Below are 22,690 nucleotides of genomic sequence, written 5' to 3'. Positions count from 1 at the left end.
AGTTTGTTTTCACACACAAAAAAATCCAAGTCAACTCCAAGCAAACCATGTGAAAGTATTCAATCTGCTTATTGGCCACATGGGTCTGGGGTGGAGCAACAAAAGTATATACAAGAAGAATGTCCTTTGTTCATTTAGCTACTAATTGTTAGCCGTACAGCCCCTTACACATCTGCAGTACCTTGACATATCCCTACGTACTCCTGGTACTTGGGTTGGGTGGAGGTCTGATCACGTTCACACCATAAACGAACCGCTCTGGAGTTTGTTTAGAACCACACCAAGACCGCCTTCTCCAAAGGGTCTCATGTGGTTGTTTTGATCCGCACCCGAGTGTGATCGCACCAAGAGGGAACATGAAACAGAGTGTTCAGTCTGTCTAATTTAAATGAACTAAACCCTGAAGATGTGAAAACACGCTTAAATTCAGTTCAGGGATCCTAACATTTGCTGTTCCGTCCTGTTCAGGAACTATTTTTGTCATTAATAATTTAAATGTCCAATGTTGGGCATATTTCAGAGCATTTTGGTAGTGCTGGCATCTTTGGTAGTTTAAAAAAACAGATGCGACAAGTATTATGAACAAGATTTACAAAGTAGACTTAATTTTTATTCAGTAAGACTAAAAATGAGTCACTTAGCTCATAAACTCATAAACAGGAAAGTGTTTAGAGAAGTTAAGACAGAACAGTTTTCCCACTGATATTATAGTCCTATGTCCATGTTTCATTGTGTCTGTGAGCCAGGCACATTATAAAAGGCTGACTGTCTGTATGTTAGCCCTGCGACAGATTGGCACACTATGATAGGATAGGCTCCAGCCCCTACAACCCTAAACTGAATAAGTGGAAGAGAATGGATGGATGCATGTTTTGAACCTGGACATTAAGAGCAAGCAGAGAAACTAACTAGCTTTCTAAAAAACCTATTTGGACACAAAGTTAGCAAACTCATCCTATAATCCAATTTGTCTGGTTAATCTATACAGTAGATAATTTTATGCCCTGGTGACCATTGTTTTATTTAGATAACGATTTAAAATGACTCCCCAAATATGTGCCTAGAGGGAAGACGGCTGCCTAGTGTTGAGACTTACTTCTAGAAAAGGCTTTAAAGGGATTTCAGAATGGCATGTTGTGCCTGTCTCTGGTACTGTTGGATAATTGTTTTGGTTAGTAGAGGGACGGTATTTGTGCAGACAGCAGCATAAGATCTTTAAAGCATAAGGTTGGTGGGAATTTTTTTATTTTAATTCTAAGAATTTTAATTTTAATTAAAAACCTGAGCAAACTTTTCTGAAAGGTTAGTTTATGTGGTTGATGAGAAAAATTATTGTGCTAATAGAAGTAAACTGCAATAGTCACAGACGTATCACGGTGTACGTGGAAGTTAAATACACAGGTTTTGACTACGCTAAAAGTTGTGTCAAAGGGCGTGATTACATCTGTGTACTGGGATAAGGGGACTATAGTCTGTCCCTCACTATATAATTTCTCCATTGTCATAATGTTTTCCACTTTGTTTTGTAGGATTTTAACCAGTGAAAACTCTTTATCCCATCAAATGAAAAGCATTATATGTTCTTAGCCTTAAATGTTCTACCTGCCACGCCACTGAGGTAATCTGCAGACATGACATTTCTCTTCTGCAGCATCATCCACATGAATGGGTTTAAAGCAATGATGGCACTGGTTTAAAGGGGGATTCTTACTGTCAATGTGTTCATATAACCAACAGTGAGGTTGTGGTTGGTGACTGTACTGGCCTCACTTCATTATATAAAAACAGTAACAGCTGAATGATAATTTTGTAAACAGTTATTTTTCACATCTTTCTTTTCATTGGCTAGTCACAGACATGACTTCTTCTTTGTAACTGTGCTTTTGACATTGAAGCTAATACTTTGAGTATATCGTTTAATAATCTGCCAGTTGAGGACCTGAGGCATTTGTTTCTCAAATTAGACTCTCTCATCTACTTGTCCTTTTGCTCAGTTGTTAACAGGGACCTCCCGGTTCGCTGTCTGTTCCGCTTAGAGCTAATTTGAGCTGTGCTGTCAAATGAGTGTTACAGTTTTTGTAAAAGCAAAACCAAATAACTTTTTGCTGATGCATCAAACACTGAACTAACCACATTTATCGCTCTTTTAATCAGCATGGTTAACATGATCTGTGAGCATTTTAAACTTAAATCTGGTAACACAGCGTGGGGCTGGAAATATAGAGTGTACATAGGCTTGGGAAGCCCTATTTTGAATCCTCAGAGTTAGCACGTCATGTTGTTTTGGAGATACAGATACAGATATCAGCAAATTAGTGTTAAGCAGCATGATAATAGCATACTAGAAATTAACTCACCAACAGTGGAGCAGAGACTTGATGAGCACTGGCTCTCATGATGCAGTTGTTGTTTTTTTTGTCTTTCCCATAAAGTTTGAAAAGACAAACACAGCGGAGAGGTCTGATTGGGTCACTGGAATTGGCAGAGGTGATGCTCAGCACACGTAGTTCGGCTACACCTCCTTTTGTTGGCCAATCAAAAATCTGATTAAAAAAAATAAAAAGTTTAATCTCATTAAAGGCATTTCTGATCATTTAACGTTAAAGGTTAAATAAGAACAGCACTATTAGCTTTAAAAATGTTTAGTTAAAAACTCACAGAGCATTTGTAGTTGACCTAAAACATTTCAGCTGTAGTGTTTCCACTATACTGAGTTTTGGGAGGAGCAAATAGTCCACCGCACCTCCCACACCACCACCACTGCCGGACACCACCTTGTCTTTCTGTTTTCCCTGTTTACTCTGTTTTCTCTGGGCAGCAGTCGTGGAAACAGTAGCGTAGAGACTGACGCAAATAAAATTCACTACAGTGTTTGCTGTAAAGGAAGGTTAGATCAGCCAGTGCCACAGTGAGGCGCAGGGATTTTTATTTTGTTTCGGGATAAAGTGAACGCTCTGTGGCAAACACACACATTAGACTTTGTCTTTGGTTAAAATGAACAATTTATTGTTGGATTTGGCATTTTACAGGAGTTGTAAACAAATGAAGTACAAATTATCACCAGTGTTATTCTTTAATTAATTCTTCAGTGTTTTTGAGACATTTTTAGCTCTATATGGAAAAACGCAGCTTAATTCCCCTTTATATAGTGTCTGAGAGCAGCTTTATCAACTAACATATTAATGCACATGTTCATTTTCACACTAACCTTTTCTCAGTGGTGCTATAATGCTAACAGAATTCACAGCCCGAAGTCTTTTTTGTCTCTGTCTTTCACTCGTCTCTCTGTGTGTGAGGTGCATGCCCATGTGTGAAACTTCTCACACACACTTTTTGAAAACGAGATTGCACTTTAAAGGTACTCCAGGATTTTCAACGTGTACTTAGCACATCACGGCCAAATTATTTCACTTATCATTAGATGCGTAATAGCTGTAAAACCAGCTATAAATGTGTTACAAAGGTCTCGTGGCCTGGTTCAACTTCCCATGATACGCTACCACACCGTCCGCTTCATCCACTGCCTCCACCTATCATTATCTTTCTGATAGATTTTAAGTTTCCAGCAACTCAGTGCATGAGCTTCAGAAACAGTGCTGGTGAATTAGCCGAGCTTTGTGATGAAATATGGTTTACTGAGCTTCTCTTTAACACAGGCTTTGTGTTGGTGTAAGCCACATATGTATAAATAAATGATAAATGAAGATATTTGATCGGGCTGCACAGTTATGAACAAAATGACTGTCACGATTATTTCGATCATTATTGAGATCGTGATTATTTTCCAAGCTTATTTAACATTTCTCCTTTTTATTCAAATAAATTCAGTTTATCTCTTTACACTAAAACCTTAACACTAAATAAAGTCAGCAGGAGCGCTGCTTTCACTTTTACATTGTGCTTCATTCCTATTAATTAAAATAAGGTGTTTATTTACCTGACCTAAGTGCATCTCTGTGAAGCAAAATATAGTTCTTCACTCAGTTCAGGTTACCTGCATGATGGACGTGAATAAAACTTGTAGCAAAGTACTCGACAGGGGTGAGAGCCGTCTGTATTTCACCTGTGATGTTTTGCCACGGTATCTTGTATCTTTTGCGTTCACTACTCTTTGCATATAATTTATTTTCAGTTGCCATCACTGAATAAAATAGAATAGAATTCAACTTTATTGTCATTGCACATGTCACAAGTGCAAGGCAACGAAATGCGGTTTGGATCCATCCAGAAAGTGCTTTAGACATAATATAGATATATTACAAAATACATATTAGCAATAATATAGATATATTACAGAATGGGTCTATTATATGTATGAGGGTACAAAAATATGGGTCTATTATGGGTATGTTACAATGTACGCGATATGAAAGTATGTTATGAATATGCTATAACTATATGTACAGGCTATGAACAGGATATAAATATGAACATTATACAGAAATGTGAACTATAAAAACTATGCAGAAATATGAAATATGAACTATGCAAGTTATAAACAGTTGTAGAATTATAATTACCGTATTGTACAGAATGACTGACTCCCCCTAATTTCTAAGTATTTCCAAACGAGGTGTCTATTTTTTAGGGAGTGCTTGATTTTCTTTTACTTAGCATTTTAATAGGCGGCACATTTTCAGTATCATTCAGTCATGTTCATTTAACTGTGGGAAGTGATCAAGATTAAGATGAGTAATAATATTTCCTGATATTAGTAATGCACTCATGATGCCTATGCTAGCTAGCCGCTTCGCTCTGTGTGCTTTTTAAAAAAAATTTCAATCCACTCATGATGTAAGTAATCATGTCTTGGCTAGAGTTTGTTTCTACCAATGAACAGTTAACAGCAGTTGTTTGCAGGCTGTGAAAACAGGGATGATTATGTTCATGCAGTGAGCAACAAGTTTTCTCTTTATTCCCCACTAAAAATTAAAAGTACCGTATCCAGGGTGCACCTTGCATCTTGTGCTCTCTAACTGGGATATCCTCCAGCATCTAGTGACCCTGAATTGGCTCATAAGGAAAATGGATGGTTAAAGAATATGCTAAAAACTCAAGTGTAACCCTGATGGTGGATGTGGAGGAATTGTTAAACCCCAATTATCATCCATCAGTGGTATACTTGATGCCATTTTTACTGGTTTTCCTCCCCTTCAGAGCCAGCAGCAGGCATCCAATTTGATATCACTGCACAGCATCTAAACAGATCAAATTTAAAGATTGAAACACGCTAAGTTTCTAATGGAAAGTGCAGCTAATTTGTCAGTGATGTGTTAGAGTAAAAAAAATCCTGTGCCTCACACCTTTAACTGTGTATCTCTCTCTCTACTAACGGCTGATGTTTCTCACTTAAAGCACAACAGACTCACTTTGCTCCACAGTGCATGTATTGTGTCTTGTGTTGTGCGGATGGCGTGTGTGTTTGGGGGTTGTTTTTTGTCCTTGGTGTGGGGGTGTTTTCTCACCTTACCCCCCTTCCTAACCCCTCCCACCCTGCTGTAGGGCCCAAAACCCCACAATTCCTGGTGGCTCTAATGGGTCGGTCTGGGCTGGGCAAACACAGGAGCTCCCCCCTGCGGTGTGGTCGAGTGGTACAGTCCAGCTCTAAAGGTGGGGACTGGCCTCAGGTAGGGTGGCTGTCAGTCATTGCCATGAAGACCACCTCTACCTGCGTTGTCACCAGTGCCACCCCCATTGCCAGTGATTTTCTCGTGTGTGGGTAAATCTGTGTGAGCCATTGCATGGCCTCAAACGTCCTCAAACTCGAGCCACGACGAGCTCAGTTCACCTTTCATCTGGTTCACTGTTGTCAGCTACATGTGCTGCTCCATCCAGCACCATTAACTTCATCTGACTTTGACTGTCTCACTCCTGCCTGGATTTGTTTTGTTGGTTTTCACTCAGCTCACACATGACGTATGCATTTGTGTTACTGAAGTCTGAGAAAATGCTTCAACCAGACCTACTCAGTTTCCCCATCTGTCAAACATACATGTTAAGAAAGTAGATACCAGGTTTAAGCACACTTTCTCCCTTTTCTCTTCCATTCTTTGCCTCTCCTTGCTCCTCTTTATTATTCTCCACCTGTTCTCCCTCTTGTCCTTCTCTCTCCCTACGTGTTCTCTGGCTTGCTGTTCATCGTAGATATTAATGCCCAGGCTCGTAAGCTCCAGAGGAACAGGGCGAAGGGGACGCTGACCCTGCCCCGATCCAGCAACTCATCCTTCTGTCGCAGCCTCAGCGAGACTAGCCTCAACCAGGTGGGGCCTCCTGCTGAAGATGATTGATTGTTAGTATTTACTGAACTGCTTATGAAGTGCATTCAATCTTAAATGTGTGCATGCACATCCGTCTGCAGCTGGGATTGGGAGAGGAGCCCAAGCGTTATTACTCCACCCTGCCAGGACCACTGAGAGGCCGAGAACGCGAGGGGACCTCCAGCAGCCGGAGAAAAGAGGAGAGCAGTCAGGGAGGAGGAGGAGGAGGGGTGAAGCACTCTCTGTACCAGTCCCCTCATCTTCTGCTGCTTCAGGGATTCAATCGGCAGGTGAGGGTACTCACAAAAATCAGACCTCTAGTGTGTCTGATTTTTGTGACCTTTTTTGCTTTCTGTGTTGCAGGACTGCCTGGTGTATCTGCTGAACAGAGAGCAGCACACGGTCGGTCAGGAGACTCCATCAGCTCGTCCCAACATCTGCCTCTTCTCCCCCGACATCCTGCCGCTCCACTGCCGCTTACGCCGAGTCCCCGCGCCCCGTCGCCACGCCAGCAACAACAACAAAGGAGAAGAGCAGGGGGAGAGTCAACGATTCTGCGTTGCAGTCGAGGCCGTGCTCAACGCCACAGTCCTGGTGAACTTTTCCCGCTGCGAGCGCTCCACCACGCTGCGGCACGGTGACCTCCTTTCCTTCGGGGCACATTACATCTTTCTGTACAAGGACCCCACAGGTTCTAAGCCACTACCCGCGCAGACCTTGGCACGCCTTCGCACGCTGGGTCAGCTTTACGATGCAGGGGCGGAGGAGGGAGAGGGCGGGGCTCAGACTTGTAAGATGTGCGGCTCCGTGCTGAAAGAGAGAGCAGCGCAGGTGTCGAGCACCCCGGCGGTCAGACGCGGTTTCAAACCTCACCTGGTGAAACCTCGCAGCGTGGGGACGTCAACAGGAGGGCCAGTTACTGTGTCAGGGGGTGATGGAGGAGGAAGAGGAGCTGGAGGAGGTCAGAAAAGGAGGCTGCAGCTGGAGTTTGACCAGGCTCATGAAGACCAGCTGCTAAACAGGATCGTGTCTCTCATAGAACCTGGAGGTCAGCAGCCTGGCTTACTGTAATATAAAGATTATCAAAGACATCAACTGAACCTTTTTTTTTTATCTGAGGTCCAGTTAAAATGATTTTCTAGCAAAAGTACCAAACTGTATTTTGTGGTTCTTTATCCACAATATGTTATATGAGACTTTTGCTGCCCAGTGATGGAAAACATTTCAGTTCAAGCTCAAAAACGTGGAGAAACTTAATTTGAATACTAATAAATTCTCAGTAGATGAACTCAGGCAGATTATTACATTACCGCCTTATTTGTGGGAGGACAAGGAGAGTATTTCATCAGCAGTTTTCGTCCTTGTCCTGCTGCGTACAGATCATTAACAGTGTCAATGCAAACATAAAAGTTTAAGACTTGAACAGCAGCTTCTGGTTTTACGATTCCTGACCACGTTACTCTTCATATGCCTTCCAGCTGAAATTAGCTTCATTGAAGCCTCTAAATTATTCAGTGTGTTTTCAATAAGTCGACCTGTGTCCTCTGCTCAGGAGATGACCACAAGCTGACACCTGCCTACCTGCTGTGCATGTGCATACAGCACTCTGCATCGACATTCCCACCTGGAAGTTTCGGAAAACTGCTGCTCAAGATCGTCCGGCGAATCCAGAGCATAGCATGGGTCAGTTTCAGCTTGTTACTGTGTCTGTGTCTCTCTGTGGTCCCTCTGGCCTCGTGTGGAGAGGAACTGGTCAGCCATGTCAGGTCAGGTGAATCGTTAAACAGGCTGCCGTATCATGTTTTATACTGTGTTACACTCCAGCCGTGCACAGTCGTCTGTTTTAACTAAACCCCTGCTATGCTTGTTATTTGGCTTTCACATAAAAAAACCTAAAGCAGAAGATTTTCACCCCCTGAGCTTTACTTTAGGCAAATACTCATTTTACCCCTCCAGACACTTCTTCGGTAGTTATTCCTAAAGGGATCAAATTTACCTTCATCTCCTCTACACTTGTTTCCCAAACAAGTCCACTTTATCCAGCATTGCATAAAGATTTGATGCCACCTTATCTGATATTTTAATACCTTACTGTGAATATTTTGTGACCTTTTTTTCCTGCACTTTGCAATAAAATGTAGGAAATTGTCCCACTGCGGTGAGAACAGCTCCCTGATGTGTCTCATCTTATGAGTTTAGTCAGTTAGTTGTTGGACTAAAGCCACAGTCATTAAAAGAACAGTACTTCAGAGTGAAACAATGTTTCCTGAAGGTTTATGTTATATTGAAAGTGTGAAATTTATAGAGCTGTGGAGTTGCTTCAAGTGAGGTGGCCAACTGCTGCAATTACACACTGGAGGAAGCCCCAAAAATGTATTCAGTTTATGGCTGTTGGTTAAAAGGAAGGTGTGGTTTATTTCTCCCTTTTTTTGTTTAATTAGTTTTGTTTTGGTTTTTTTTTCAATTATAATTAGGGTGATTTTATATTCAGGACAGTGGAGCATGAGGTAATTCTCAACATGTGTCACTATGGGTTTGTAAATGATAGTGGTGCTACTTCTTACTGTAGGTTAGTAAAAGCGTCATGAAGTGTGCTTCTCCTACGCACGCTTTAAAAGTTTAATGAGCCCTTAATTGTTCTGTGTGTGTGTGTGTGTGTGTGTGTGTGTGTGTGTGTGTGTGTGTGTGTGTGTGTGTGTGTGTGTGTGTGTACGCCCTGCAGGAGAAGACAAAGGAGCTGGCGCAGAAGCAAGCTCAGCAGTAAGTATCAATTTCCAGCTCGTGTTAAAAAATAGGAAGCTGACGGTCTCATGTGCATTTTATTTTGTGTGGCTGCCTTGAGCCCTGACCTTTTATAGAGCATTGTTTTGAACTTACCAGAGACTTGGGACTCACTTATCATTCAAGACCTCCCAGAATATTTTTCTACTATGAATATATATAAACATATCCATCAAACACTCTCTTATGATCAGAAAGTACAGAAAAATTCATCATTGGCAGGGATTACGTTAACAGAGTTCTCTGTCATTAAAAGATCTTTTAACCTGCTACAAACTAGTAAGACGTCGACTGTGCTCGTGTGAGAATAGCACACTTCATAGTCTGGGAGCAATTGGTCGTCCTTTTTCTTGCCTCTTGCACGTTCTAGTCAGGCAGCTCCCTCACCTAAACCACACTGTGTTATTGTGCATAGTGAGAATGCATCTGAAGCAAACTATCTTCTGCTGTGTGCTGAATGTGAAAATGTCCGATTGGTGGCTAAGTCCTGACCCGACTGTCCAGAGGTCACGTGTGAAAGCAGTTCATGTAGGAATGTGCATGGTGTCGAGAAGCCTACCTGACTGTGTGTAACTTGTCTCTGCACGTCCAAGTAGCCAGGACCCGGCCTCGCTGTCTCTGCTCAGCATCTCAGACCTGGTCCCAGACCTGCAGACCATTTTCTTCTGGATGTCCAACTCTATCGAGATCCTCTACTTCATACAGCAAAGAGCACCAGCATACACACACAGCATAGAGACACTGCAAGGTACGCACACACATACGCAAAGTCAGAATGATGAGTGTGGAAACAACTTGGAGTCATTACTCACACTGACATACAGTAGATACTGACACAGCTACAGCCCTCCCTCTCTCTCTCCCTGTATATATCTTAAATGTGACTCCGTCTCCATCATCTGTGTCTAGGGTCAAAGGAGTCGTTGCTATCAGCGACCATATCAGCCAATGAGGAGGCTATGACAATCTTGGAAGAAGTAATCATGTACACTTTCCAGCAGTGTGTCTACTATATCACCAAGGTAATCTGTCAACACAGCAGCGATGCTATCTTCTAAATGACTAAGAAGGTTTTTGTTGTGTTTTTTAAATTGCACCGGATGAATAATAACACACCTTCGTGGGCACAAAGAATGCCCGGATGGTGTGAACTATTCTGTAATTCCGATCACCTTCATCATAATGTATTTCTGTTTTCGTGTGTTTGTGTCCAGGCTCTTTATGTGGTGTTACCGGGTCTGTTGGACTGTAATCCATTTCCAGTCGACAGCTCTGAGCCCTGCTGGAAAGGAGGCGTGGGGTTTCCTGAACCTGTGCGAAGGGTCTTGCAGGTAGGGATGTGCATAGCTTTGTATAAGTTCGGGTTTTCAAGGTCATGAGAAGTTAATTTATTAAAACGTTAAGACACCAGTGATATCTTTGTTTTCAGAGTATTTGCACATATTAAAATTCTTTTTATAAAAGATGCTTGTCATGCACATTTTAGGGCTACTACCCTGCTTGGATTGCCAACATATATAGATTTAGAGGCATACAACTGAGGACAATGACAGAATTTTTAATTTCGTGTCTCTACACCACCACAGTCTATTTTAAGTCAGGCAGTCAATATATGTGCAGACTTGGAGCTTTAATTCAGGGGTCGTAAATAGCATCCGGTCCAAAGCCAGAACTATTGCATTAAGTGTTCAGGAATTACAAACATTTTTATTCAAAAGTCTGGAAGTCTTGAACCCGTGGACATCATCACATGATGATTTCCTCTCTCTGAGATGCTCTGCCAGGCCTTTCTGTCTTCCTCCATATTTTTCTCTTCTCATCATTCTTGTGCAAATAAATCTTGGTTTCATCTGTCCAAAGAATGATGTTATCAGGCAAAGGCTTTTTGGCTTTCCTTTTCTTGAGTGTAACCAGTAATTTTTACCTTGTAGTAATCGCTCTGTATTTCTATTGCTAAAGACAAATTTTGATGGTAGACCTTGACAATAATACACCTACCTCCTAGAGAGTGTTTCTGATTTGGTTGGATGTTGTGAAATTGTTTTTGTTAACCACGGAAAGAATTCTGTGATCATCCACTTTAATTGTCTTCAGTCATTTTCAGTTGGCCAAGTCATTCCTTCCTTTTAATAATTCCCCAGACTGTTGATTTTAACACTACCAAAGTTTTTGATATCTCTCTGAAAGGTTTATGTAGATTTATCAGGTTAAAGATGTCCTCCTTCTTTTGCGTTAACAACTCTTTGTACCTCATATTAAAAAATGCAACTTCAACACATGGAATCGAAACTAGATCTTGAGAGAAGAGCCCTCACCTGGCTGTATAAAACTGTATAAAATGACTGTAACCCCTAAACAGATAAGGAAATACTTAATACTTATTTAACCCCTTCTGAAAGCCTACACAATCCTATAATGATTGTAGGATTTAAAATCTATTGTGGTAGATTTTATGCATCATTGTCCAAATACTTATGAACCTAACTGTAGCTGCTTAGGTATACTGACGTATAGGAATAGAAGCTACAGCAAAGACTATGAAATCTATGGGTGTGTATGTGTGTGTGCAGGTCTTTCAGAGTGCGCAGGAGCTTCTGCAAGGCTACCAGGTTCACCCAGAGATCCAGGCTCAAATGTTTGCTTACCTCTTCTTCTTCTCCAACGTGTCACTGTTTAACCAACTGATGGACAAAGGTATAGAAAAAGCATACACACACACACACACTCTCTCTCTCTCTTTTGCATTTGCATTAGACCCTCCGGGTTCGTACAGTTGTGAAAGTATATGAGAGACACAGTGAACTAAACTGTGTCCTTGTGTCCTTGTCAGCATTTTGACAGGGGACTAACCCAGATTTGTCCTCAGTGCCCTTCTCCTATCTGCATTCTGTTTCTCCCCCTCCTCTTCCTCCTCCCCCACCTCCGTCTTGCCTTCCTTCTTTCCATCTGGCCATCAGGGGGTGAGACAAAGAAGAGTGGAGATGGGATTGGGTGGAGGCGAGAGAGAGCAGATAGAGCAGGGGAGGAGTGAAAAAGGGCGGAGTGAAGGGTAAAGGGCTGGAAGGTCGTTCGGTTGTTATGATGACTTTGCTAATAGGCTCTTACCTTTCTTTAAAAATAACAACAACAAAAACAGAAAAAAACAGTAATTTACTGCCAGCTGTGTCTGCATGTCAAGCCAGCTCCCCTCGCCCTCTCTTTATATCGTTTGTCTTACACACACGGACACATACACACACACTCAGATACATGCCATATGTCTTCATTAGCTCGTAGAGACAGGACAGATCACATGTCTGGCAAAGGCAGAAGGAGAAATACCTTTAATACATGCAGGGGCTACACCGTCCCCCATCTCATCTCCACCTCCCTCTCTGCCTTGCTGTCTGGCTTTCTCTCTGCCTCGCTCCCATTTTTGTCGCTCATTGATATTTCTCTGCTGATGGTGTCCATGGTAACAGAGAAGTGAGTTTGTAGCAGGTAACGCTGACGTTCGCACTGGGTGCTCCGCAACCCACTCACACACACATGCACACTTGTTCACATTCAGCATTCAAAAACCCTACACTCACATTGCTCAATCATACAGCCGAGGAAAGATGAACGGCGTGGCGGAGATGTTCGTTGTGCTGTAGGGAAAACTTGCTAACAAATTATAATAAATGCTGTTTGGATGGTTTGATTTTGGGGTATACACGGCATTATCACACCTTTTGCCGAGAGGTTAAGAGATGTCTGGTCAGTTTGCGATGCCTCTCATATAGATTACTGTATGCCTAGACATAAGCCTATTACAGCGGAGGGTGTGTGCGTGCATCCAAAACATATGGCAGAAGTTATGTGTGTGTGCGCGCAGTCAGCAGATAATGCTGCCAGTTCATTGTCTGCCTGAAGCTTCCTGTCATGTGCTGCTTGTAGTGATTTTGGGGGGAGACGTTCAGTTTAGGACTGTGTGTCTGTGTGTGTCCTAAAAAAGGAATTTAGGAATCCAGATCATTCCCTTGACTTTAATGTCCTTAAAAGCAAAAGTTAGACATGTTTGGTAGAAACAGAGACTGTATATTAAGGATGGAAGTATCGGTGATGTGGCTTTGAAGTGCTGTTTTAAAACTAGACTTGCTGTGATACTAGATGCCATGAGGGGGGATTTTACAGAGAAGGCAAAAACACTGCACTCTTCTATAGCAGACACGCCCAAGCCACACTCTGCTTTATCTTTGATTGTACTCAACATCTACTGTAATGTACAAAATAAAGATCACTTTGTATTCAATAAGTAGCGATTGAGCCCATAAACTTATCAGGAAAGTGTTTACTCAGAAAAAGTGAGCCGTGGGTCATTTTACAGTCTGACTTATTTTCATAACCAGACCAGTCTCCCCCTGGGATCTACACCCACCCAGGCATCCCGTGGCAGCTTTTTTATTGAATTGTGGACATTTCTGTTATAATTTTACTACATCAGTTTTTACAGCTGCCCACAGTTTGTTATCTAGCCTGTTTTAAATAGTTTTATATAGGAAGCGGACGGTTTCATTGAGACATTTCATGTATGGGTTCTGGGAAATATTAACTATTGCAGGTGCAACAGTTATTCAGTTCATCATTTCTGGTATTTGTAAGTAATGTGCCAAAAACTCTCTTACTTTTAGGTTTTATTTCTCTAATGTCAGATGCTTTAGGAAATTGTACAGGGATTTTTAGACATTTGCCTGATTACAGAAATTTCTTTACCTGTTGAAAAGTCTGTTGGATGGATCATTATAGCTCACCTGGTTGAACAGATGACCCATGTACCGAAGGCCAGAGTCTTTGCTGAAGCGTCCGGGTTTCGAGCTTGCCTCAGACTGTTTTCTGGATGTCACCCCCACCCCCCACCGTACTTTCCTGTCTGTTTTACACTCTCTTATCTAGAAAAACTGCCAATCTTTACAGTAAATGGATCGGATAAATGTCAGCCTTGGACAGTGGTGAATGGCATCTTACTTGCCTGTTGGCTCATATCAGCTATAATTTCCATTATTTAGTCAATATGGGCGTATAATGCTGATATTGGGTAATATTTGGCTGATAAAATTGTGATTGCCTTGTCATTGCAGAATTATTGCATTATATATTGCTGTGTATGTTTACTATATATAGAACTAGTATTTAGATTAATTATTGCTTGTTTTGACTTGCAGACTACAGATTAAAAAGGAGATTTTAACCACATCTGATAGATTTTTTGCACATTTGCTCTGATTATGTAAAATGTAGGTATTAAAATATTTGCAGGCTCTGAAAAAATGACACCATTGGAGCGCAGTTATTTTTCATCGTTTCTACTGAGCCCCAACTCGAGCCTTAGCTCACTTTGAGGGGGTGGAGGGGTACATACCAGAAAGTATTAAATGCATTAAAGCTGCAGTGAGGTAATGAAACAATAGGATCCCAGCTTCAAAAGTGCTAGACTTATAGTCATCGCCTGCTTAACTTGCCACAAAACTTCCTTTCAGTTCTTTGATGTGCGGGAGAGAAAAGGAAGGATTACACAAGCAGGAGCTCAGTCAGCTGAGCCCTTCTGCAGCGGTGCATTTGTATTCTGCGAGGAGTAGGCGGTTGCTGGCTGTTGCTATTGTTCCACCTACTGCAATCACAACCTAATTAAAAATTAATGTCTGTATTGCCGAACAGCACACATGCACGCAGACGTAAGATCTCAGAAGCACACATTCTGTATTTTACTCTGCCTTTCTCATGCGCACACCCTCAAATAAAAATCTACTGCAGTGTTTCTGATTAAATACTCAAAACGCTCCCTTCTGCTTGTGTGTGTGTGTATGTGTCTTTGTGCACGCAGGTCCGTCTCGGGGTTGGTTCCAGCGTTCCAAGATGCTGCAGATTCAGGCATGCTTGAGGATGGTCATGGAGTGGGCGAGCAGGTCCGGTCTGGGACATCTGGCTGAAAAATTCTTCACCAAACTCAACAGCACAGTGTCCATATTGGCCACACACCCCCAACAGCTCACTCAGGTAACACACAGGGAAATGTCTTTTTTGTTTGTATATGATGAGCCTCACATTGCTATAAGCAATGGGGAGGGAATACGTGGGCGTAAGCAGAAAATCTTAAAATAAAAAATTAGTCTCAAGTTGTAAATGAAGTGATCGATCAGCTTGTGATGAGTGACGTCCTACAAAACCCTGCTAATAAACTTGTGACTCCCCTGACATCCTCTCATCTCTTCAAGTCTGGGATTTATTTCTGCTCTTTGTTTGCAGTTGGGGTGGCGAGCGCTGTCCAGTGAGCACCCAACTCTAAAACCAGTCCAGCTCCACCGCATTCTCACTCAGTACCAGCTCACAGCAGAGATAGGCCCCGTTCCAACATGGCAACCCAGCAGCGAGGACGAGCCGTACATATACAGAACAGGTACGTTTGTGAGCTTGTGTGAATTTTTCCGGCCAGAGACGCTGACAACATTATGACAACACGAAGCCCTCGTGTTATGAGTTGGGATTATAGGTACAATAAATACTGGTCTGAATCTCGTGAGTTGGCAGTTGGAGGCCTGTTACTGTCGTGCTAAAGGTCAATTGTGTAATGGTTTACAGGGGTTGTTGAGCAGCTTGTAGAATGAAGGAGAAGATCAAGCAAAAACAAATACACATGAATGCGAATGTGGATAAATCTGTTTTAAACCAGGACTGCTACTGATATTTGGTCGTTTAAAAATCTTATTTGTGGGCCGATATTTTTATTTCTTTCACACAAAATATTTTTTTTTATCTGTTTTATCTATTATTTATTAGTACACACTAACGTTACATGACAGTACAGTTTAAAAATGAAAAAATGATGGTTTTATTGACACGTTGTTGTTTATATGTTTACACTTGGGTCAGCTGGTTTGTGGCATTACCATCAGAGAAGTTGCAGAGTGCCCTCTGGTTGACAAACTAAGAAACATCAACACTCTTGATGTAATTGGGAGACTTTCCCTGTTGTCTCTTTCCTTGCTGTATTTTTCATTTATTGGTGCATATAGATGCCGATATCACTATATCAGGAAATAGCTGAAATTTTTTCTTACGTGTTTGACAAGCAGCTTTATAACTAAAGGAGCAGAAATTCTCAGACAGTACTGAATCACAGTGATTTAACACAATTACTCGTTGACTTTGAAAGCACCATGCACTTATTAAGCTGTCAAAACAACATTTTTAACATTATTTCCTCTGTAAGTGTGGATACTAGCTCTGCATGAGTTTTTATGCCAGATGACCTTCCTGATGCAACCCCAGAGATTTGTCTCTTTCTGGGATTGAACTAAAAAGCTTTCACTTGTTAGGTGAATGTGTAAATCAAAAAGAAAAATAGGTTGCCTGCTCCAGTTTAGCTCCACTTTTCCCATTAACTGAGATGCAGGATGAAGGGTATCCAAAGCTATCCAAGACAAACTGATGTTCTTACGCTGCAGAAAAGGTCATGTGCAGGCGGCATCTCGACTTTAAGGCGTTTAGTCATAATCCTACAGGTGGTAGCTTTGTACCGTTGGCTCCTCAGCCAAACAGATGCACCAAACATCCGAGTCTGAGGTATTTGACATCACATAATGAAGTAATAAAACTACCTTGGTCTAGCCTCATATTTACCTGTTAATGGGTGAACAATCTAACACTTTGTGAACTTTGGGCACTTTGTTGAGCGAGGAGAGCAGAGGAAGGGAAAGATATGCACTGATTTGTTATAAAGAAGACATAATAGTTTTTGTGCCCAACAGTTGATTTGGTTCATCTGGACGTAGCGTTTCAGTGGGAGAAATGTTTCATCACTTCTTCAGTCTCAGCTGACTGCAGGTTTCCCCAATCTTATAAACAGTACATTTGCATAATGACTGAAACTGGCACCACTGAAAGAACAATGGACTGGGAGGTCAGTTCCTTGATCATTAATATGCAAATTCTCATGACCATTGATCAATTATTTCATTATTTATAAGATTGGAGAAACCTGCAGTCAGCTGAGACTGAAGAAGTCACTTGGATGAGTGATGAAACGTTTCTCCCACTGAAAACGCTACGTCCAGATGAACCGAATCAACTTTTGGGGATACCTGGATGATTGAGCACGCATCAAGACGAAATAGTTTTTGTGATTGTTGGAAGACAAAATTGTAATTAAAAAACAAGGATTATTGATGACCTACTCATACTTCAAAACATTTTGAGGTTTCTTGAAACCAGGATCAGAACTGGTAGATAGAAGAGAGAGTGCTAGATACACGTTGCGTAAACTTGTGTGCATTCAATACAGTTAATGCTAACTAGCAGCTAGCGCTATTTATACTAATTGTGCATTGTGTATTGAATATGTAGTCCTTCAAGACAGCAGCACAGATTTATGTTAACATCAGTGTTTGTGTTTGCAGTCGACCTCCTGGAGAGCTTTGAGAACCACCCTCCAATTGTGCTGCCCAGCTCGGGCTTCAGAGTGGACCTGGACAGCGAGTGTGTAGAAGACAGCATTTACAGACAGCTGCTCTACATCCGGCACTACCTGTGGGGGCTCCGCACCAAGACGCAAACACACACCAACACTCCCAGTGTGCAGACACACTCCAATGGAACCAACACAGCTGACTGGCCGGAAGTTCAGGTTCAGAAAGACAAACATACACACACTCAAGTGTGTACTTGAGTACACCTAGTAATCCAGGCCATGTGCCTCAGCAGCTGTGGCTGTTGAGGAGTTCCTCGTAATCCCATAAATGAAAGACAAAACCCTCTATTCCAGCCAACCCACACACACACACACACACACACACACACACACACACACACACACACACATATACACACACACACACACACACACACACACACACAGAGAAACCTAGACATGGTTAAATCATGGTTAATCTGATTAGTCTTTAGGCTGTCTAATTAGTGGGAACGGCTGACTAGACCATAATCCCTAGTGTTACAGCACCCTCATATGTACACATACCCGCACACAGAAAAGTATGCATTTAAAAGTATGCTCACTGGAACATTAATATGTGCAATGATAATGCATTCAAATTTTAATCATCTCAAGCTGATGGGTTTTCATGCAGGAGCAAAGCTTCAGCGATGCTCTAAATATTCTCGCAGGTGAAAGAAAAAAGGAATAATTGTTATTGCTATCATCTGCATCCTCACTTTAGATGTCAGATTATCCTCTAAAGTCTGTCTGTCCCATCTCAACACAGAGGGAGCTTCTACCTCCGAGCCACAGCAGTCCCCGTTCAGGGGGTCCAGGGGACGACGGGCCAGGAGAGCCAGGAGAGGAGAGAGGACGGGACAGACCCTCAGGCCAGTCTCACACACACAGCCTCAGACGGAACGGCACCATTCACCACCCTCGAACTGCAAATCCAGACCCGTCCTGCCTCCTGACTCCTCCCAATACCCCCTTGTACCCTGAAGGAGGAGGCGGAGGAGGGCCTGTGCCGCTCATCGGCACCAACGTTCAGACCAACGGCTGCACCGGCAGGACTGTGGCTGAATGTAAAAAGACCAATGGACTCATCACCAACGGACTGGAGGGTAGGCCACGTTATTTACAGGAGGTGGACAAAATAGCAAAAACTAATGTGCAGATTTAATTTTTTTGATAAAAACACAAATAACAAGTACCAGTGTGTAATCAGACCCCCCCCCCCCTTACCAAAAAAAGAACAAAGGCTTCACACAAGCTGATTTTTTTTGTACTGAATTGCATAATGCGCTTTATTATTATTTTTTATTATTTTGTCCACCCCAGATGTGCAAGTTTAAATCTTACAGTTAATTTTAGATAGTGAGCATGCATGTGTTTAAAAAAATCAGCAACATTTCAGATCTTCAGCAGTAGATACCTGCAGATATTGACAACCTCTGCTCTCGTTTCTAAGTTTCAAATCCATCCATCTCACTGCGGCAAAAACCATTATTAATTAAGGTCACAGGAATCCAGAGTTTGCTTTGGCACTACACCCTCTGCAGAACAGAATTAATGAAGAAACAGCAGATTTACATTGATCAACCATGTTACGGTCAATACCATGTCACTCAGTGACGTGTGTGTGCGTGTGTGTGTGTGTGTGTGTGTGTGTGTGTGTGTGTGTGTGTGTGTGTGTATTGCGGGAGGATTTGTCACAAACACTTTATTAATGTGGCATGTTGTACATTTTATTACTGCTCAGTTTAAAACGCCTTTATAGCTGCACTGAAAGGGCATGACAAAAAATGCTGATTTAAAGTGTGTGCAACAGTAGATCCCCTTCACTGTGTAGTGAGTGTGACCTCTGCAGGCAGAAGCATGTGTGTGTGGTATAGCAGCTGCACCTTTGCACATGTCTGAATATCCGCGTGTTTCTTCTGCACAGCAAGTCTAGTGTTTTTTTCCTGTTTGTCCAACCCCATAGCGAGACCCTGTGTGTGTCTGTGTGTGTTTTGTGCCTTTGGGTGTCTGTGTCCTCTGCAGGGTGTATTAGTGGGTGTGAATTCCCTTTCCCTGTATCCTCCCCCGGCGTCCCCTCCCTTCCTGATGACTTGTGTGTGGTGTTTGTAGTGGAACTGGACAAGGGACCCTACGGACTGGGCATGGGACTCATAGACGGCCTGGTAAGTAGACAAACGCATTTTTCACAATATATCGAGTTTTAGCCACGTGCTTTAAAAATGCTGGGTCACTAACATATAGTATATAGTATAAAGATTAGATCTAAGTATATAGATTAGATTATAGATAGTTTATTCATTCCCGGGGGGAAATTCACAAATTTCAGCAGTATCCACATGCACATGCTAGACATACAATAAATACTGACACTGATAACTACTACTTTTTACACATTTTAAAGTTACGTATTGCAAATAAATTAAAGTGCAAAGTAAATTAATACTTTGTATTCATATCCCTTATTTATTGTTTAAGAGCTACCTCCCTGAAAATGTCATTTTTACCCTCCTAGGACCTGGCGTGTGGACAACACATTTTGGGTTGTCTAGACCAAAATACCAAATTTTGCTCTACAAGGGCCTAATATGCACATTATACTGCCACTGTTCTCTGCCACTGTTAAAACGAATGTCCTCATATGTGGATCTCATTTTTCTTAGAAACAAAAATCAGGTATATTAAAAAAAATCAGGTAATTCTTTGTTTTTACATTCATCAGGTCCCAATCAGCCCAAATAGCAAAAAAAGAAATTTTTAAAGTTTTTAAACACTGTGGTTTTATTTTGAATGCTTACATTATTTTTACTTTGTGCACAGAAACAAAATTATTTCACAAAAACCAAAAACTACCAGGGTCAAAATTATTAGCCCATTAATTTTAACAGTCACTTGTGCATCTTTTTTGATGGATAACAGCCTGCAGTTGTTTTTGTAGTTTTCAACATGTCTCACACACGTCTCCTGAGCAATCCCAGCCCATTTTTATTTGGCTGATATCTCAAGCTCCTCCAGATTTGATGGTTTTCAATTCACTCCTCAGATTTTCCATGACATTCAAGTCAGGGTTTTATGCATGCAAGTTAATAACCTTTACTTTGGTTTCTGGAGATTATCGATTATTGTTGTTTTATAAGATAAAATCACAACCTACACCCAGTTTTGCTGCTGACTGCTTAGGTTTTCTTTCACCTTGACGCAGCTGCAGACGCACTGAAGCATCCCCACAGCATGATACCTCCATCACTGTGTTTCACTGTTGGATAGTGTTCTTTAGCTTGCACTCTTCTCCATTCTTTCTCCAAACATGACCAGAATCTCTGAGGCCAAAGAGCTTTAGTTTTATAATTCTGGTATGCATCATTTTTCACCAGGTTGATCTTAGCATACAGTCTGGCTTGCAGGTGTCTCTTCTGCAGAAGTTGAGTTTTTTTTTTGGTCTTCATCCTCACAGTCCAGTGACTCTAGCAGGGCTCTAGGGATTGTCTTCTTTGAGACTACAATTCCCAACTTAGCTAAGTCATTCACTTGCGTCCTGGCAGTTGTTCTAGGGTCTTTAAACACATCTCTCACTAGTTTTCTTTCCAGAGCCTTGATGCTTTCTCAAGTGACAGCTCGCTAAAGTTATTATATTGTGTGCAAATTGGAAGATAACACTCAGTTTTAACTTTATTTTACAAGCTTTGAGTGTAATTCTGTTATTGTGTGCAAATTTTCCTACCTATAACAAAAGGTTGTTAACGTTAGTGTCTAGAAAAGGACCAGAAAACCAGACCAGACTAACTAGAAAAGGTTCAATGGTAGAGGTAGTGGTGCTGGGTTTTGTATACTTCTAAATATCAGTTTAAATCAGCAGTTATCAGTAGTAGTGAATGCACACAGCTTTAATGGACACCTGCCTCTGGCCAAGTACTTTCCCTGGCTGTGGCATCAATCGATTTCCTTTGCTTTCTCCATCCTGCAGCACACTCCTCTCAACGCTCCAGGCATTTACATCCGGACTCTGATTCCCGATGGACCAGCCGCCTCTGATGGCAGACTGAGGATTGGAGACCGCATCCTGGCGGTGAACGGTACCAGTCTGATAGGAGCAGACTACCAGAGGTAAGGGAGAAGTTATAGTGGAGGCGTTAAACAGAGATAAATGATACCACTGAGTTATCACTGACTTCAATGACAATGAGCAAACTTTCCACATTGCTAACCACTGCTGTCAGCCTCTTAAGCCGATTGATTACTTTGATTGGTCGAAGCTCAGACAGTGATGCCATGTTATCCTCACGTTTCTGCTGAGCATCAGGTAACCAGACTCTGTCCTTCTCCCTCCGCTTCCTCCCGTTTGTGCCATTACAGCGCGGTGGATTTGATTCGTCTGGGAGGGGGTCGACTGCGTTTCCTGGTAGCCAAGTCCGACCCAGAGGTCTCGGAGAAGATCAGCGCCTCCTCCTGCTGATTACCTCGGCCTCCCAGCTAAGACATGCACAACATGCTACACCGGACTGGAGATAGGAACTAACAAGGAATACAGATGTGTGCACTGACAAACGGGATACACACACCACTCTCAGCCAAAGGAGTACCTACGCCTCATGAAATATGAATGTGAAACCCAGCGTCTGCACGGCTCAAAGCCAAGCAGATTACACTCCACGACTCCACTGAACAGCTGCCGTACCTGCTTCCCTCACGCAGACTCCTGCTGGGTTTGTATAACAGACACAATCTTAAACCCTCGGTGACTTCAAAGGAGTCCGCAGCGAGGAAAGTTGCCTAATTAATCAGCGTTTGAGGTGGGTTAGGTCTAACCAATCAGTATGCAGTGTGAGGCGGTTTAAAGCACAGCGGATTCTCATCAGTCAAGCCCAGAGGCACGTGTGACTTTTGCCAACAGTATTTTTGAGTCGTTTCTATTAAATTCCAGATGTAAATAGCACGCTGAGATGCCTACCCAGTTCTCTGAAACAGGTAGACACAAACTGAAGATGTACTTTAGAATTTTAGAAGTATTTGCAAACAAAGTGAGCCTCAGTGAACCCCTGAATGTTTTGTAAATCCATTTGTTGTAGCGAGCAGTATCAGCGTCTACTCCACAGACGCAAGTTTGTGAACGAGTGTTGACTTTTGCACTGAAGAGTGGAAGAAAACGACAGAGGCAGTGAACTGAAAAATCACGAGTAGTACAACC

The 22,690-nt window shown here is 42.1% G+C and overlaps 1 protein-coding gene across 6 annotated transcripts in view; it reads left to right on the top strand.

Annotated features, from left to right (window-relative positions):
* radil (Ras association and DIL domains) overlaps positions 1-22,432 on the top strand; it is a 29,347-nt gene extending 6,915 nt beyond the window's left edge. For 2 of the 6 annotated variants that reach the window (XM_026171558.2, XM_026171559.2), the window contains exons 5-21: positions 5,503-5,610; positions 6,145-6,260; positions 6,359-6,547; positions 6,621-7,305; positions 7,810-7,940; positions 8,980-9,017; positions 9,632-9,786; positions 9,948-10,060; positions 10,253-10,369; positions 11,609-11,732; positions 14,881-15,053; positions 15,303-15,453; positions 17,453-17,679; positions 18,275-18,611; positions 19,531-19,670; positions 21,470-21,609; positions 21,859-22,432. In XM_026171558.2, the coding sequence (XP_026027343.1) occupies positions 5,503-5,610; positions 6,145-6,260; positions 6,359-6,547; positions 6,621-7,305; positions 7,810-7,940; positions 8,980-9,017; positions 9,632-9,786; positions 9,948-10,060; positions 10,253-10,369; positions 11,609-11,732; positions 14,881-15,053; positions 15,303-15,453; positions 17,453-17,679; positions 18,275-18,611; positions 19,531-19,670; positions 21,470-21,609; positions 21,859-21,958 (3,044 nt within the window). In that variant the 3' untranslated portion in view covers positions 21,959-22,432. The remainder of the gene's footprint in view (positions 1-5,502; positions 5,611-6,144; positions 6,261-6,358; positions 6,548-6,620; positions 7,306-7,809; positions 7,941-8,979; positions 9,018-9,631; positions 9,787-9,947; positions 10,061-10,252; positions 10,370-11,608; positions 11,733-14,880; positions 15,054-15,302; positions 15,454-17,452; positions 17,680-18,274; positions 18,612-19,530; positions 19,671-21,469; positions 21,610-21,858) is intronic. The other 4 variants (XM_026171560.2, XM_026171561.2, XM_026171564.2 and 1 more) reach the window with 4 other exon arrangements.
* Positions 22,433-22,690: the final 258 nt, after the last annotated feature.

Source organism: Astatotilapia calliptera, chromosome 6, assembly GCF_964374335.1.
Source record: "Astatotilapia calliptera chromosome 6, fAstCal68.1, whole genome shotgun sequence".
In the NCBI taxonomy this organism is placed as follows: Eukaryota; Metazoa; Chordata; class Actinopteri; order Cichliformes; family Cichlidae; genus Astatotilapia; species Astatotilapia calliptera.
Note: the sequence above shows the minus strand (reverse complement) of the source record. Positions and strands in the feature narration are given on the sequence as shown.